The sequence below is a fragment of the Mustela nivalis genome (genome assembly GCF_964662115.1).
Source record: "Mustela nivalis genome assembly, chromosome: 11".
Lineage (NCBI taxonomy): Eukaryota > Metazoa > Chordata > Mammalia > Carnivora > Mustelidae > Mustela > Mustela nivalis.
The window spans coordinates 20044785-20062066 of NC_139030.1; the positions used below are offsets into that span (position 1 = coordinate 20044785).

Below are 17282 nucleotides of genomic sequence, written 5' to 3' on the forward strand. Positions count from 1 at the left end.
AAGTGATCTTTGAAACTTCTAAATTAAGTGTTAAAGCTTTTTATTATTTGAATGAGTTTTATCAAAATGGGGAAATGTCATTTTGAAGCAACATTTTTTGGTGTCCTGCATCTGCCTATTTATTTACTTCTGCATGTGTTTCTACCTGGCAAATTAGCGGCCTTTAAACTTATAGGAGAATCTCCTTTCACTGAAAAATTGGAGGGCCTCCAAATATTAAGACTCTCTTCACTTCCCCATTAGGCTAAGCCAGTCCCATTTCATTTAATATTTAAGAAGTTGGCTATTAACACATACACACAGAAAATTTCTGGTCTGTCTGAAGCTTCCATTGACTTCTAAAAAAGTTATTACAGTTTAAGAATTTGGAGACCATCCTCAGATCTTTCAGATTAAAATTGTCTTAGCAGATTTGCCATTTTGGAAATACTTTCCCCGCGTTCATTTGAGCAAAATTGACTTAATACATTCTTCAAAGTTCTTTAGTATTACTAAAAATAATTTCCTTTCTGTGTGTAATGGGGAAATACATAGTATGCTACAGACAGCCTGTAATGTGCCTATTAAACCTTTTAAAACAGGAGTAGGAACTTTTTGTATTATTTGCTTTATGACTTATAAAGTGTGTGGTATACATTTTTCTGCTCTTGTTAATGAATCCTACATATCTGTTCTTGTATCCCTAGAAATACTTTACACAGTTGCATGTTGTTACACTATTTCTTACTTCTACTTTCCTGTTTCCCATTTGAACTGTTAATGTACTAAGAGCAACTACTTGGAACTTTCATTGTACCTTTTTCTATTACTTTTTGAAAGTGAAATTTTGCAGTTTCATTCTTTTACCCCCAGACTTTTTTCCTTAGGTTTATTCTAAACAAAATGGGTAAGACTTTTAAAGGCTTTTCTTTGTTTTTTAGTGTTTTACCTGAATATTCTCACATTTTATTCATTCTAAATTGAATTCCTATACCTGGTAGGATTTTATTATGTTAATGGCTACATTTAAAACAAACAAACCTGTTATTACAGTGGCATTGTTAAGAAATGGACTTCTGAAAGTCCCGTTAATATTTTATTATTCTAATAACTAGTACATGTTATGACTTGTAGAACATATTTAATTATGGTTCCTGTACTTCATGGTTATTGGAATATAATTTAGAGCACATTTTAATCCCAGAATTACAGTATAGTCTAGAATGATATTAGATAACTAGTGTATGTGTTTGAATTAAGGGGGAAAAAAGGCTTTAGAGTGGTTTTCCTGAAAACTTGAAAGAATAAGCTATTTTGTGAAAATAAATGAGGAGCCATGTAACTTTGCTTCAAGCCTAATGAAAAAAGTTAATGAAGAAAGATATTAGGTTAAAATTTATAGAGGTACCTAGTAGGAGATGAAACTGGATTTTCAGCTTAGCATCATTGTGAAATTTGAGTCCTGATCTTTAATCAGAGTTTAGTAGCTTTTGTACATGTGACTCTATATCTAAAGCTAGAGACACCAAGTCCAATCATTTACAAAGTTGGTTAGTAAGTTTTTTAAAATTCAGAAAAACTACAAATTTGGTGTTTTATTCAAAGTAGAATATTTAAATCTAATTTTTTGTTGTTAATGCTTAAAATGTGACCGATTCTTAAATTTTAATACAAATCTTAACATATGTTTAACTTCCATTTTGTCTGACTAACATTTTCAGGTAACTGTAGTTTACATCTTGCTCCATTTAAAAATATTCTTTTATGTTTGCTGTCTGTTTTTCTTTGCTCTGTTAAAATTTTCAGCTAACAAAAGAACATTTTTCCTACATTCTTCCTCTATTGTACACTGTTAAGAGGTTATTGAATTTAGGTATATTTTGAGGTAAAAACTGCTATGGCAATTTAAAATTATTTTTACTTCCTTCTCTACATATTTTGATTCTTTGGGGGTATGAGGGGTGGTAAATGGTTTGGTTTCTTTAAAGTTCTTCCCACCCCCCACCCCCTCTGGAGATGAGAAAGTTGATATTATGCTACTTTGCTGCAGAATTGGCTAATGTCATTTTACAGGGACCTTTCATTTCTGTGATTTCTCCTTCCCTCCCCACCAGGAAAGAATGCCATACATAAGTCACACTGCCTCCAAGACATCTGATGCTTTGACACTCTTCCTTAGCACAACTCTGCTAAGCCCAAATCCCTTTTGTATACCTTATGTTCGTGATCCACATGGGGCAGCAGGGATTACAGGTGCCATGAAAAAAATAGAGGGCAAATGTGAGGCCTCTTAGAGAGGGGTGAGTTGAGGTGAACTGATCAGATCCTAGGTGAGCAGAGGGGAAAGGTGCATCAATGATTATGAATGTAATTGGGGGAAACGGGAAATTAAAGCAAAGAATCCCTATTGGGAAGAATAAGAGAGCAGATAAAGTGAGCGGGGGACTGTTTTCAATTTCAATGCCTTAAAAGCTAGTTGTTAAATTGCTTTTCCTGTGGGGACCAGTGTTGGAGCATCCTGATTCCCTAGAGTACTTACATCTTTTTCTAAAGTTGACAATTGGATTCTGTAAGAAAAATACATGCGGTGGAGTTTTCTATATCTACGCCCTTAGGATGTTTCTAGGTTGTTTATTCCTTGTTGATGCTTAGTAGCATAAAAAACTGAGCAGTTCATGCTCTCTTGAATTTGGGGGGTGGAGGGTTTGTTTTGTTTTCTTTTCTTTGGATGGAAGTACTTAAGCCAACTTAAATATGATGACTGAGGATTAAGTCTGGCAGGCACCTCTTTGTATTTTGTATTAGACTTCAAAATCTTTTCTTCTTCTTCTTCTTCTTTTTTTTTTTTTTTAAATCCAGGAGAATGCTTTATTGCAACTTTTAGCTGACTAGATGCTTAACTTAGTAACAAGTTTAGCCCTTGTAACTGGCTAGCTAAAAGCAAATCGGCTTGTTTCTCAGATCTTTGGGGGATAGCAAGAAACATTTGAGTGAATGTTGTTGAAGATTTTCAGTAGTATAGAAAATGATGGCGCTCTTGTGATATTTGTAAGTAGTAAGTAAAATTTACTTTTTGTGTACAAAACTTTGAAGTTTTTGTTGTGTTGAGAACTTTTTGATGGTAGCACAATAAAGCTGATAGTATTGTCTTCGTTTTTTTTTTCTTTTCTTACAGCAAGCAAGGATTTGGCACAGACATCCTATTTCATGGCTACCAACAGGTTGTTATCCTGACCCTCTTTGTTGCACTGTTGTAGCACACTATAGCTTCCTTTAATGCAGGGCCCCCTCAATGTGTCTCTTACCCTTGTTGCAACAGGAGACTGGACCATCTACTGTGGTGGTACCTTCCTGTCTGCTTTGCGGTGTATTGTACAAGGGACTTTTGGCACAGAGGGGTTAAATGCACATTGTGAAGTGTAGTGGTGCTTTCTGATGACATATTCTCGATTTGTGAGTGCATAAGTCTAAAATTGGTAGCCTGAATAGCAGCTAAAGATTACAAAGAGCTAAACTTAACGTAGAAATTCGAGCAACTTGGTAAGTATAAAGCTATTTCTAGTTTACAATTATAGTTAAATGACAATTTTTTAAAATTTCACATTGATCCAGTCTTAACTTTAAAATAATCATTAAAGTTTTTTTAATAAATAAAATTTATATAACTTGGGTTTTTCTTCCAGATAATACCCACTAGTTGTAAATCAGAAGTAGCCAAGTCCTGTCAGTGCCTAGATTTGACTAAGTACAATTTTTACTTTAAAAAAATTTGCTTCCTTTTCAGTTTATATAAAAAATAGTGTGGGTTTGTGGTTGATAAACATTTTTCATCAATTCTGAACTGAACTGGAAGAATAATTTTTTAAAACCTTTAATACATAATTCTGTTCTAGGTTGATTATATTAATGCTTTCAGTTTGTTTTTTAAATGGGTTGTTTGGGAGGAGGGGACCAAACTAGCACTGTGTGTTCCTAACTTTCTTGTGACACTGTTAAGTTTTATGTAAAGCTTTGGACTGGCAAATACCAATTTATTTTCTTAGGTATATGTTGTTGGGATTTAACCTCTGTCCCTAGGAATTTTGAGCAACAAAAAGAAAGTACTAAATATACTTCAGTTAGAAAAGGCTAGCTGTAACATGTTATATGCCCAGTTTGGGGCATATAGTAGAAGGAGAAAGGTAGCATTTTTCTAGTACTTAGCAACATTGGGCCTCGAAGCTGTTCACCAAAAGGTAAGTTTTCTCTGTAGCTTTGCTGAAAAGAAGACAGAGGTTTACATAGATTAAGTGTTAAATTCTCTTTGATTTACTTGAGAATTCTGTTTCTTAACCCATACCAAATGGTAGAATTCCTGATTCTGTAATGTGATGTTGAAATTACTTTGTCAGTTTTACAGTCTATTGCTTTTTCTTTACTTTTTTGCCAAGACATTACAAAAGAAACAAAAATACTGCCAAAAAAATTAAAATGTTATACTTGTTTGTGCTGATTATTGGAAATACACTGTCTTCCCCTCTTATAAAGAAGTAAATATACTTCAAAATTTAGAAATCTTTATATATTAGTATTAAGAAATGCTCTGGGGAGTCAGAATGTGGAGAATGTTCATAATCTGTGTGGGTTTTTTAGTATTAGGATTTTATAACTATAGTGATAAATTTTAATTAATTAAGGTTTTGTATTGTAGACTTAAGAAAACCTTTTGTTTTTGCTCTAATCTTACTGGTAAATATTTTTCTTTGTTTTACATATTTGAATTACTGTGGTTCTTCGTTTTCACACCTGCTCTACAACAGTCTACACCTTACCACCTTCTGTCTTCAGTACAAACCAACAGTGATAGCATGTGTATGTATTCATTTGGCTTGCAAATGGTCCAATTGGGAGATTCCTGTGTCAACTGATGGAAAACATTGGTGGGAATATGTGGATCCTACAGTTACTCTAGAATTATTAGATGGTAAGTAGAGAAAAATAAATATTTTTTTAATGTGGAATTATATTATTGAAAAAGTATGCCTGCTTTTGTCTAGATTTGAAAAAAAAGCAAATCCCTGTAGACTCATACTTAAGTGAATAGTTACTAGTTCTGGCTGCTCCACCATTTTCTCCTCCCTCTGTAGTTTTTTCTTGATATTAATCTCAGATATCTCTTCAACTATTAATATTTTAGTTTGTGTTTCAAGAGATAAGATACTCCTTAGAAACATAACTATAAATTCATTTTAACAATTTGGTAATAGAATTGTTAAAAGCATAATTACACGGGCAAATGAACAGGATGAAAATAAGGATTCAGGGCGCCTGGGTGGCTCAGTAGGTTAAGCCGTTTTTCCTACCTGCCTTCGGCTCAGGTCATGATCTCAGGGTCCTGGGATCAAGTCCCGCATCGGGCTCTCTGCTCGGCAGGGAGCCTGCTTCCTCCTCCTCTCTCTCTGCCTGCCTGTCTGCCTGCTTGTGATCCCTCTCTGTCAAATAAATAAATAAAATCTTTAAAAAAAAATAAATAATAAGGATTCATTAGCCTAAAGAAAAAGCTAAAAACAAAAACAAAGCAAAACAAAAAAAATTTGAACGTGTTTTAACCACCAGTGAATATCTAAAGCCCTATTAGGACTTTTCAAAAATATATTTATGTATATATGATTTGTAACACTATAGGTTGATAGTTGGTTATAACTTACTGTAGAACTTGTGAAGCAGTGAGCTAGAGATATTTCAGGGTAACATTCCATGTTCTGTAGTTCCACTGACGTGTGTCATTATTGCCTTTCGTTATTAAATATGAATTGACAAAATTAGGGTACAAATACTATAAATTGTGAACCTGGAACTAGATCTCTCTTAATAAGAAACTTCTCTGGTAACAGATAAGAGAAGCTGACCATAGGTAGGAGAGATTCTTGGGGATTAAGACATTTTAACCAGGGGCGCCTGGGTGGCTCAGTGGGTTAAAGCCTCTGCCTTCAGCTCAGGTCATGATCCCAGGGTCCTGGGATCGAGCCCCATATCGGGCTCTCTGCTCAGCGGGAGGCCTGCTTCCTCCTCTCTCTCTGCCTGCCTCTCTGCCTACTTGTGGTCTGTCTGTCAAATAAATAAATAAAATCTTAAAAGAAAGAAAAGAAAAAAAGGCATTTTAACCAAATACTGTAGATTTCAGAAAGGAAGTAGATTACACTTCTTACTGAAGATATAAACTGTATGTTAGATTTTCAGCCTGTTCTTCTGTGGGCTTTCCCTAACTTTTGTTGCAAAATTGAAGCTAATGGGAAAATAGGATTTGTATCTGTTGATACTGAGGACATCTGTTACATAGAGACCTCTTTGGGTTTCACATGTGATCTTCCAGTAAAATCTCAGCATGTTTCTATAACCTAGATGTTTGTTTTCTGTGAAGGGCCAAAAGTAACTCTTTTTAGGGTTTAGGTCCCTTCTGTCTATGCCAGCTACGCAACCCTGCCCCTGTTGCTGGGAAGCCACTATAGGCAATCTATAAATGAATAGGTGTGGCTGTGTCGCAACAAAACTTTGTTTCCAAACACAGGGTATAGGTCTATGTGCAATATTGCCCACCTTTCTGGTAAAATAAGCTTCCTTTTTAGATTTCTTGATTTTAGGGGGTTTTTTCCCCTCCCTGAAAATTTTCTCAAGAGTGTGTAGCTCATGCTGTATTACTGCCACTTAATTATGCTCTTTTCCTCACATTGCCAGAGGCTTTTTTGTTTTGGGGTTTTGGGGGGTTTGTTGTTGTTGTTTTTAAGTTTAACGAGAGAGGGAGGGGCGTAGGTTGCTCAGGCAGTTAAACGTCTGCCTTCAGCTCAGGTCATGATCTCAGGGTCTTGGGATGGAGCCCCACGTCAGGCTCCCTGCTAAGCCTCACACTCTCCCTCTGTGTTCTCTACACCCCTGCCCCAAATAAATACTTAAAATCTTTTTTAAGGGGCGCCTGGGTGGCTCAGTGGGTTAAGCCGCTGCCTTCGGCTCGGGTCATGATCTCAGGGTCCTGGGGTCGAGTCCCGAATCGGGCTCTCTGCTCAGCAGGGAGCCTGCTTCCTCCTCTCTCTCTCTCTCTGCCTGCGTCTCTGCCTACTTGTGATCTCTCTCTGTCAAATAAATAAATAAAATCTTTAAAAAAAAATCTTTTTTAAAAAGAGAGAGAGAAGAAAATCTTCAGTGAGTGGAAATGACATCTTCTAAAAGCCAGTGGGGGCTTTTTTTCATCTATGACTTGAAAATTAAGTTATCTGTGCCACCATCTTACTTCAGCAGGTAACAGATAAGATAAAGTAGGTATAATCGGAATAACAATAATTTATATACATGATCCTAAAACAAAGTTCGCAAAAAGCAGGTAATCTGCCTCTTACAGTTCTCATAAGTTATAGTTAAAGTTGTTTTTTTTTTTCTTTTTGACACAGCAGAGGCCACCCAAAAAATCTCTCTGTTTCCATTCTGAAAAGGCTCAGGTCTGTTACTTATTTGAAGAGCCACTGAGGAGGAATCTGGGACATTTAAGACATTGACAGTTTCAGCATTTCATATAGCATTGTTTCTTTGTGTTTTAATCACAAAAAAATGTAACAGTTTAAAATACTAAGATACATCTGAATTTTAGCCTGGTGTCTAAGAATCAGTATTCACTAAAATAATTCATTTATGGGGCACCTGGGTGACTCAGTGGGTTAAAGCCTCTGCCTTCAGTTCAGGTCATGATCCCAGGATCCTGGGATCGAGCCCCGCATCTGGCTCTCTGTTCAGCAGGGAGCCTGCTTCCCTCTGCCCTCTTGCCTACTTGTGATCTCTGTCAAATAAATAAAATCTTAAAAATAATAATAATAATTCATTTAATGACTATTGCAAAAACAGCATTGGCTTGGACTTGGCCTACCTGTAACATTTGTTGTTGTTTTGCAGTTTGTTTTTATTCTATGATTAATAACAGACCTTCATGTGTTTCTTGCATTTTGAATTTTTTTTTTTTCTGTATACTAGTTTGGAAGGGAAAAATGGCTCTGTTTTAAGCATCATCTATGGTTGTTGTGCACTTAAGTAATATATTAGCAGTGATTATTTGACAGATTCTTAGTACCAAGTATAAAATAATGTGGGGTTTTTTTCAAATTAGGAAGGATAGTAGTCCAGGCATTAGATTGTTTTCACTCAAATTGGATCAAAAAGTTCACAAGCAAGTTTAAGTTGTCACAGCTTATGAACATATAATAAGTGCTGAGTTTTTGCACATTTTTTCTTAAAGAAAAATTTTGTATTGTCTTCATTTTCATTATCAGTCTTGGCATGTTTGCCTAGAATCATTTATAGAGAAGCTTACTGTGCGTACTAAAAAATAATATATGAATCTATGTCTATTAAATTGGCATGACTAATATTATGTGATACTGTAATTCATTTGACTGGTATGGATATTTGTCTTGAGTGGTCAATAGCTCTATTAATAGCACTGTTTTGGAACCACACTGCCTTGGAAAAGTGAGTCATCTCACTGTAATCCCAAATTTAAGAAAAAAGTGAGGTAAAAATACATGACCAAGGTGGTTTTACTACTGTGTTAATAGTAATAATTACTAGGAGTCTATGAGTATAGATGGAGGAATTTTTTTCATTTAACTTTGAAATAATTCTAAACTTAAACTACATAGTAATACAGTTTCTATATACTCTTTACCTGGTTTCTCTAATGTTAACATCTTATATACATGGTTATCAAAACCAAGAAATTAACATTGTTACAATACTGTTACCTAACTGCAGGTTTTATTTTATGTCCTGAGTTTTTCTATTCTAAGATCCCATGTTCCATTTGCTTGAAATGCCCTTTAAATCTCTTCTAAATTAGTCAGTTTTTCTATTAGTCATTTTCTTTTATGACCTTGAAAAATAATGATGAGGGGCACCTGGGTGGCTCTGTCGGTTAAGGGTCTGCCTTCAGCTCAGGTCATGATTCTCAGGGTCCTGGGATCAAGACCCACATCACACTCCCTGCTCAGCGAGGAGCCTGCTTTTCCTCCTCTCTCTGCCCACTCCACCTATTTGTGCACATGTGCACAAACGCTCCCTGTCAAATAAATAAAATCTTCTGGGAAGAAAAAAAGGAAAAAGAATGGCCAGTTACATTATAGAATGTTCCTCAGTTAAGGTTTGATATTTCTCAATATTAGATTGAAATAATGCATTTTGGGTAGGAATACCACAGAAATGGAAAAAGGATTTACCTTGCCCTGTGCATCTTCTCAAGGGTTGTTTTTTGTTTTGTTTTGTTTTCCTCAAAGGATTTACCTTATTACTGGTAATAACCATGATCACATAGTTAAGGTGGTATCTGCTGGGTTTCTCCGTTTTAAAGTTACTGTTCTTCTCTTTGTAATTAAATATCTTGAAGAAGGTATTTTAGGATTATACATATATCTTCTTTTTCCTCCAACTTTGTCCATTAATTTTAAAGAATCTATTGATAGATCTTGCCTGCAATAATTTCTATGATGTTTGCTTAATGAAGATTTTCTGTTTGTTTTTTTAATGCTACTAAAGTTTCCAGAGATTCTAAGCATGGGGGTGTGGGGAGAGTGATTTTTTTTTTTTAAGGGATTAATCTTTGAAAATAGCAGTTCAGATCTATGTCTACTATATTTGCTGAAGATTGAATAGAAGGGTGACAGTGAAGTAGATGAACTCTTGAGGCCCCTTTTTAATATTGCCCACTTGAGAGAAATATGAATCCTAAAGACACCTTCTAAGCTTTAAATTTAAATTTTATTTTTAGAGCTAACACATGAGTTTCTACAAATATTGGAGAAAACACCTAATAGGTTGAAGAGGATTCGAAACTGGAGGGTAAGAGAATTGGCAGGGTTTAATAGAATATCAGTTTGTTGCTTATCTAACGATTACATAGCTGACCAGTTTGAATTTTTGGTTAAATATTCTTATTTCCAGTATTCCTAAATAATTACAGTGTATCGTAAGCTGCATACCCTCATAGTTTATTCAGCTGCTGTGTCCAGTGGACTTTGTTAATTAAGTACTTTATAAATTTTGTGTTTAATTTCACGGTGATTATAATGGAAATATTCTCCTTATTTTTCAAATGGGCAAACTAAAGCCTGGACAAGTTAAATTACTTTCGCAAATGCTGGGCCAGGATTTAACCTATATCTAACTCCAAAACCAGTGGTTTCCACTTTTTATAGCCTTCTGTGCCTCTAAGTGAGACATTTATTTACTGGCAACAAAAAGCCTTAAACCTCAGGTGATTTTGTTTGCATATGTTTAACATAGATTTTTATAAAGTAAGGAAATTTGTATTAAATTCCTTTGCTGTCATTGCTTCTTTTGTGTTTTATTTAAATAGGCTAATCAGGCAGCTAAGAAACCAAAAGTAGATGGACAAGTTTCAGAAACTCCACTTCTTGGTTCATCTTTGGTCCAGAATTCCATTTTAGTAGATAGTGTTACTGGTGTGCCTACAAACCCAAGTTTTCAGAAACCATCTACATCAGCATTCCCTGCACCAGTACCTCTAAATTCAGGAAATATTTCTGTTCAGGACAGCCATACATCTGATAATTTGTCAATGCTAGCAACAGGAATGCCAAGTACCTCCTACAGTTTGTCGTCACACCAAGAATGGCCTCAACATCAAGAGTCAGCACGGACAGAACAGATGTATTCACAGAAACAAGAGACATCTTTGTCTGGTACTCAATACAACATCAACTTCCAGCAAGGACCTTCCATATCAATGCATTCAGGATTACATCACAGACCTGACAAAATTTCCGATCATTCATCCATGAAGCAAGAATATACTCATAAAGCAGGGAGCAGTAAACACCATGGGCCAATTTCTGCTACTCCTGGAGTAATTCCTCAGAAAATGTCTTTAGATAAATATAGAGAAAAACGTAAGCTAGAAACCCTTGATCTGGATGTAAGAGATCATTATATAGCTGCCCAAGTAGAACAGCAACACAAACATGTGCAGTCACAGTCAGCCAGCAGCAGTTCTGTCACTTCTCCCATTAAAATGAAAATTCCCATCACAAGTACTGAAAAACCTGAAAAATACACGGCAGATAAGAAGGAAAAGAGTGGATCGCTGAAATTACGGATTCCAATACCACCCACTGATAAGAGTGCTAGTAAAGAAGAACTGAAAATGAAAATAAAAGTTTCTTCCTCAGAAAGACACAGCTCTTCTGATGAGGGCAGTGGGAAGAGCAAGCATTCGAGCCCACATATTAGCAGAGACCATAAGGAGAAGCACAAGGACCATCCCTCAAACCGCCACCACCTCAGCAGTCACAAGCATTCCCACTCACACAGTGGCAGCAGCAGCGGTGGCAGTAAACACAGTGCTGATGGAATACCGCCCACTGTTCTGAGGAGTCCTGTCGGCCTGAGCAGTGATGGCATTTCTTCTAGTTCCAGCTCTTCGAGGAAGAAGCTGCATGTCAATGATGCATCTCACAACCATCACTCCAAAATGAGCAAAAGTTCCAAAAGTTCAGGTAGTTCATCTAGTTCTTCCTCCTCTGTTAAGCAGTATATATCCTCTCACAACTCTGTTTTTAACCATCCCTTACCCCCTCCTCCCCCTGTCACATACCAGGTGGGCTACGGACATCTCAGCACCCTCGTGAAACTGGACAAGAAGCCAGTGGAGACCAACGGTCCTGATGTCAATCACGAGTACAGTACAAACAGCCAGCATATGGACTACAAAGACACATTCGACATGCTGGACTCGCTGTTAAGTGCCCAAGGAATGAACATGTAATCATTTGTTTAGGTCAATTTTTCCTTTACTTTTTTAATTTAAAAATTGTTAGAATGGAAAATTTCCTCCTGATCTAGCAGTGGTAACACCTGCTATTGCTGCCACTGCATCAATATTTGTAAGTGCTGCTTTATTCTTCATTCTGAAAAGAAGAGATGATAGTAAACAAGTCTTTATCTCCACATATGATAGTGTTATAAATACTGTAAAAGCATGGAAGGTGCAAAACTCAGTATTTCTACAATTGCAGCTAAGAACATTAGGATGAATGGCTGGCTGCTTCTAGGAATATAAGATGCCTCAAGCATTCATTATTTATAATTTGAATACTGTAGCTATTTTTTGTTGTTGCTTGGCTTTTGAATGAGTGTAAATTGTTTTCTTTTGTGTATTTATACTTGTATGTATGATTTGCATGTTTCAATGATAAAGGGATAAAACAGTATACTGACAACTGTTTACAAGAAAGTGGAGAAAAATGTACATACATTTTTGTATGTTTAGATATTACCATAAATACTCAGGATTGGAGCTGCTTGTAAGTATAACAATATAACTTTATTTTATCTTGTCAGAGTCCATCACTAATCTAAAACAAAGGTGGCACTTTTTCATGTTAACCTTAAACTCTAGGCCTTACTGGAAGCCACTGAAGGGGGGGACACTTCACTACCAGATGGATATGCAGTGCCACAGATGGTCATTTATTTACACTGTGAGGCACTGAACTTTTGCCTTCAGAGCTTCTGACCAGGTTGGCTGCTGAAATAGCCCCTAATTTTCTGAAGGCTTGAAGAGGAAAAAATAAAGTTTACATACTCTTGATGTGAAGTGCATTTGAAATGTTTGTTGGCTTGTTGCAGTACTATAAACACAGAGCTGTAATAATGGTTATGTAGATTACTGTGATTTGAAACTAAATCCACAAAACTTATATAGTGAAGAATTAGTAGGTTTTTTCTTAATAAGGAACTTTAACACTACATATTTTAACAGTAAACAGGGATTGCTTTTCCATTAGTGTTCAGAATGACACCATATTCTTAAACATACTCCTTCCATGAAGTGTGTTTGTGTGTGATGCCATATTTCTTTTTCAGGTAAATGCAGTCTTCCTTATAGAAATGAAATTAAACCTGTTGTCTCTCAGTTCTTTTATATTCTAAAAATAAATAAAAAGAAAAGATCACTGACTGTGCATTGTACCTGTATTTATAGCTTATGGTTGTTTTCAGGAAGCTCTGTGAGAAAAAGGGGTTAGCCTCCAAGTAAACTAGTGGAGGTTTTACATTTGTTTGCACATCTCAGAATATTCCTGTTGAGGTCAAGTTTGCACAGTCATCTAACTTCTGAACAAACAATAGACTTTAACTTGTTTAAAATCTGTCTTAAACACCAGTAATGTGGCTCCGGTTTATCAGCTAATCTTGAATTTATTCTGTGGTAAATCTTTGAGCTGTTGAGTGTCTTTAGATGGGGTGAATTCAACTTTCATTGAACTGAAAACTGTCTTAATTTTTTCTTCTATGTATATGAATTATTTTTGTTACAAAGCCACTGATATGTGCACAATTGTAATTTTACTCAAGTATGTTGCAGTTGTAAATATTAGAGAGTTTAATCTCGTACTCTACCTTTATTTAGCGATTACCTAATTTGCCAGTAGCTTTATAATTTTTTTTTAAGATAACTGTTCATTATTTTGTCAATGTTATTTGAACTTAGGATACTAGGAGCCTCTTTCTAGGGACTTTGCCTAGGTAGCATGTCCTAACATTTGTTCTTTGTCTTACATAACTTTAGTAATCTTTGTCATTACATGTAACTTTGTTGCTCTGTATGGCATATTATTGTATCCATAAACATGGTAATTTTGATACAGTTATACTTTTACAGTGGTACATAATCCGAGGACTAGTATAGAATTAAGCTGAGTGCAAGATGAGGGCGGGGAAGGGTTTTGTTCTTGGTAATTTAGATGTGAAACCTCTAAGGAGCTATCATGTGAAACGACATAGGGTGGTCGTGCTACTGTATAATTGGGGATGATAATACCAGGAATTTTAATAAGATTTTGTAAAGAATATCCAAAGTAGTGAACTTATTTTCAGTATAACATAGAAAACAATGTGAATATTTAAGGTCTGTGACTATACTTAAACTTCACTAAGAATTTGAAGAGTTGTTTTGAGATGTGGGAATAAAGGTAATTTTGTTGAATCTTTATTGGTGCTAATGATGGACAGTTTAAAAGGTAGCTAGTATATATTGTTATGGGTCAGTACTTATTAGTACTTCCAAAATTGAATTTGAAATGCTATGTATTCACTTTTCACTCTGTAAATGTAATTCTTTACAATGACTTTATTTATTAAAGGGCAGCCAGTTGTAATTTGTACAGGATTGTGTGAGCTATTCAAACTCTTTAACCTCTGAACAGGATTATAGGTTCTAAAACCACCATGGGGATGAATATGAAAATCCTTTTACGTTTCATTTTCAGTAAGTGAAAAACCCCTATTACTCATACTACCATTAATTTGCTTTCCCCATCTCATTTGCATAAAATAGTTCATCGGCCTGTTCCCAATAGGCTCAACCAAAGAAAAAGACTCCAATGAATGGACATTATTTTTGAGTCTTCTTGTAAGTAGCCATAAATAAACCAAAATAGTACATCAAATTTAGGTATGAAATTCCACATGTGCAAAGTACTGTTAAGGTGATTTACATTTTTGATGAGATTTTTTTTAAATATTTGAAATATTAAAAAGCATTATCTTTAAAAATCCTTTAAAAGAGTGATTCATTTTTCAGTTGTGTTTTCCCTAGATCATAGCTTTGTTACCTTTATGCAGAAGTACATTGCATAGAAAGGCTTTACTTCTACCTCTTTACATAGTTTTCCAATATTGAGCTGTGCCCCCTAAATATATGCCTTAGCTACTTAACAATATGTTTTCAGAACCAAAAAGCAGAAAGAGTGTTTTTTTCACTGAAACATTCTTGGAGGCCTGCTGTACCAAACTGGAGATAGTATCCTTTAGTGATAAAACCTTGCAAAATGTCCCAATTCCTTTTTGTTGTTGGACCTGAGGTTCATTTCTTAGGTTTGTCTTTGAAAGCAGTTACAGGTGCATCTTGATTTTTCTCTGTGCAGGTGCATTCTGGTTAGAGTTGTTGACTCCAGATTTCTACCATGATAACATCAGTGGTTTCATGTGGAATGTCATGAGAGGTGCTTGCATGACTTTGTACCAACAGATTATAATTAGGTAGACTACCTTATCTTATTTTGGTCTGTCTTCCATGACTTCAGAGAACCAAGTTTTGAATGTTTTTGTTAGTTACCAATTGCCTTTCCTAGCATTTTAAGCACATTTTTCAGTTATATTTGAGTATTTAAATTGATGGGTTTTATTCCTTAACCAGCCTTAGAAATAAACCACTGCATACTTATGTATGACTTGTGTACTGTAGAAGTATCTTGGGTGAATTAGATATGTTAGGGTATTTTGCATTCACTGTGGAAATAAGGAGGGTTTTGTTTTGTTTTAACATGATAGTAGCTAAAGGAAGACAGTTATATTCTCAAAGTATCACCATTTTCAAATTTTATCTAAACAGTAAGAAGTTATTTCTTAGCTACTACTAGGCTTAAATTGCTGGGTGACTTAAGATCTCTGCTGAGAAAAATTTGAGAGCTCTTGTGAAGAATCTTTGATTTAGCAAGCTCTTGCTCAAGAGGCTTTCTTGGGAGCCATTAGGATTCACTAACTGTATTTACCCAAATGAAAGATCAGTGAATCTCGCATCAGGAAACTTGTGTTAACTAGCTCACAGAATGATACTTGATAATCTTGTGTGCCCTTGTATTTATTTATGGTAGGCTGATTTAGATTGGGATCTCTGCATTGGAAAACAGCACATTCTGTCTTCTGCCCTCCCAAGTTATAATAGCAACTAATTTGAGAATTACAGTTACTCAAATATCTGAAATTTGATTGCTGTAAACCAGATTAGAAGTGAGCTTGTTTTATAAGGGAAGTTTGCCTTTGTAGTTGAGATGATCTTGCCAGTGGGTCTAGAATGCTCAGTGTTTTAGTCTGATTGACAATGCATCCATTTTTTTTATTCCACAATGACACTTTGGGCAAAGCCAGCTTTTGCTTCTGTGACTCCTCTTTTTCTCTTCCATATAATTTTACTAGTATCTATTTTTGCCTGACAGGTTCTTTAGAATAGGCTGATAAGCAAGGTACATTGAAGGTTGTATGGCTAGGAGTAATTCTGTTTTCATAAAGGTGAGTTTACCCATTCACTGTGATCCTTTAACCCCAAAGGAAATTCTGAGGGCTAATTTCCCTTATTTCCAACTTTTGGGAGGAAGCCGCACTTAAAACCTGTTTAGTAGTTGGTTTGATTTGCCTGTTGTTTAATAATGAGTACATTCTTAATTTTAAGGTGTGTTTTTCCAGCAGCTTCACTTGGTTTGACAAACTTCACCTGACTCATTTGTTGTCTGCAATGATTAGGATTTTGTTTTCTGAATATACTCAGAACCCTCAAGGACTATTGAATAGGATGTTTGCTGATAGAAAATCCAAAATCGGAACGTGTGTGTGTGTGTGGCATGAATTTGATTAGTTACTGAATTTCAGTGCAGTATCTGTTACGAGGAATTATTAATAAAATTTGTTTATTGAAAATGTAAATCCAAGATTCTAATATGTGTTGTTAATGTGAATCAGAAGTAACTTTCAGGCCCTGGGAAATACAGGAAATAAGGTCTTAATGTGTTTCTCTTTATCTGAGTAACTTCATAAATCTTCACAGAGTGTGGCTTTTGAGTTCATTCAGATTGTCTGTATTCTACTCTCAAACCCACCACTTGGTAGCTGATGTTCTTGGGTGAATTACTTGACTTTGTGCCTTATCTTACCTACAGAATGTACATATTCATAGGGTTGTGAGGTTTAAGGTTTGAACGATCAGGGAAGGCTAAGTAGAATAGATGGCATTAACGAGATTCTTGATAGAGGTACACTCTAGCTATTAGAGGGAATGATGAAACCCAGTCCAGGGGCATTAAACTTGGATGTGTATTAAACTGCATGCCTACTGTTTTCCAGAATTTAAGTTATTCATTCTAATTCATACTTTGGGATTTTCTTGGTTAAACTGTTGCATCACCTCCCCCAAAAAGCAAAGAGAAATTGCGATTATCTGAGAGGGGAATTATTCATGAAAAAATATTTAATCATAAACTTCTTTATTATTGCTGCTCTCTCTAACCCCTTGCCTTCTCCACCGATTTGCCCATACCTTCCACTTGAAAGAAAATTGAAGCCATGCAGTGGCTTAAGTAAAATAAAATTAGGATAGAAAAGTTGCTTTCTCTAAAATGCATCTTAAGCCTAAATGTAAAATAAATGTTTTGAAATCAATTACAAGAGAGTTGTCTTCATCTTCTGTTGATAACACCAATAAGGGCATGTTGTGTTAG

At 35.5% G+C, this 17282-nt stretch overlaps 1 protein-coding gene across 7 annotated transcripts in view; it reads left to right on the forward strand.

The window, feature by feature from the left end:
* Window positions 1-16491, forward strand: part of CCNT2 (cyclin T2) — a 40415-nt gene extending 23924 nt beyond the window's left edge. For 2 of the 7 annotated variants that reach the window (XM_082689319.1, XM_082689318.1), the window contains 5 exons: window positions 3155-3200; window positions 4779-4942; window positions 9761-9831; window positions 10349-11507; window positions 11609-16491. In XM_082689319.1, coding sequence (XP_082545445.1) covers window positions 3155-3200; window positions 4779-4942; window positions 9761-9831; window positions 10349-11507; window positions 11609-11676 — 1508 coding nt within the window. In that variant the 3' untranslated portion in view covers window positions 11677-16491. Of the gene's footprint in view, window positions 1-6; window positions 3035-3154; window positions 3520-4778; window positions 4943-9760; window positions 9832-10348 lie in introns of those variants that run through there. The other 5 variants (XM_082689317.1, XM_082689316.1, XR_014300275.1 and 2 more) reach the window with 4 other exon arrangements.
* Window positions 16492-17282: the final 791 nt, after the last annotated feature.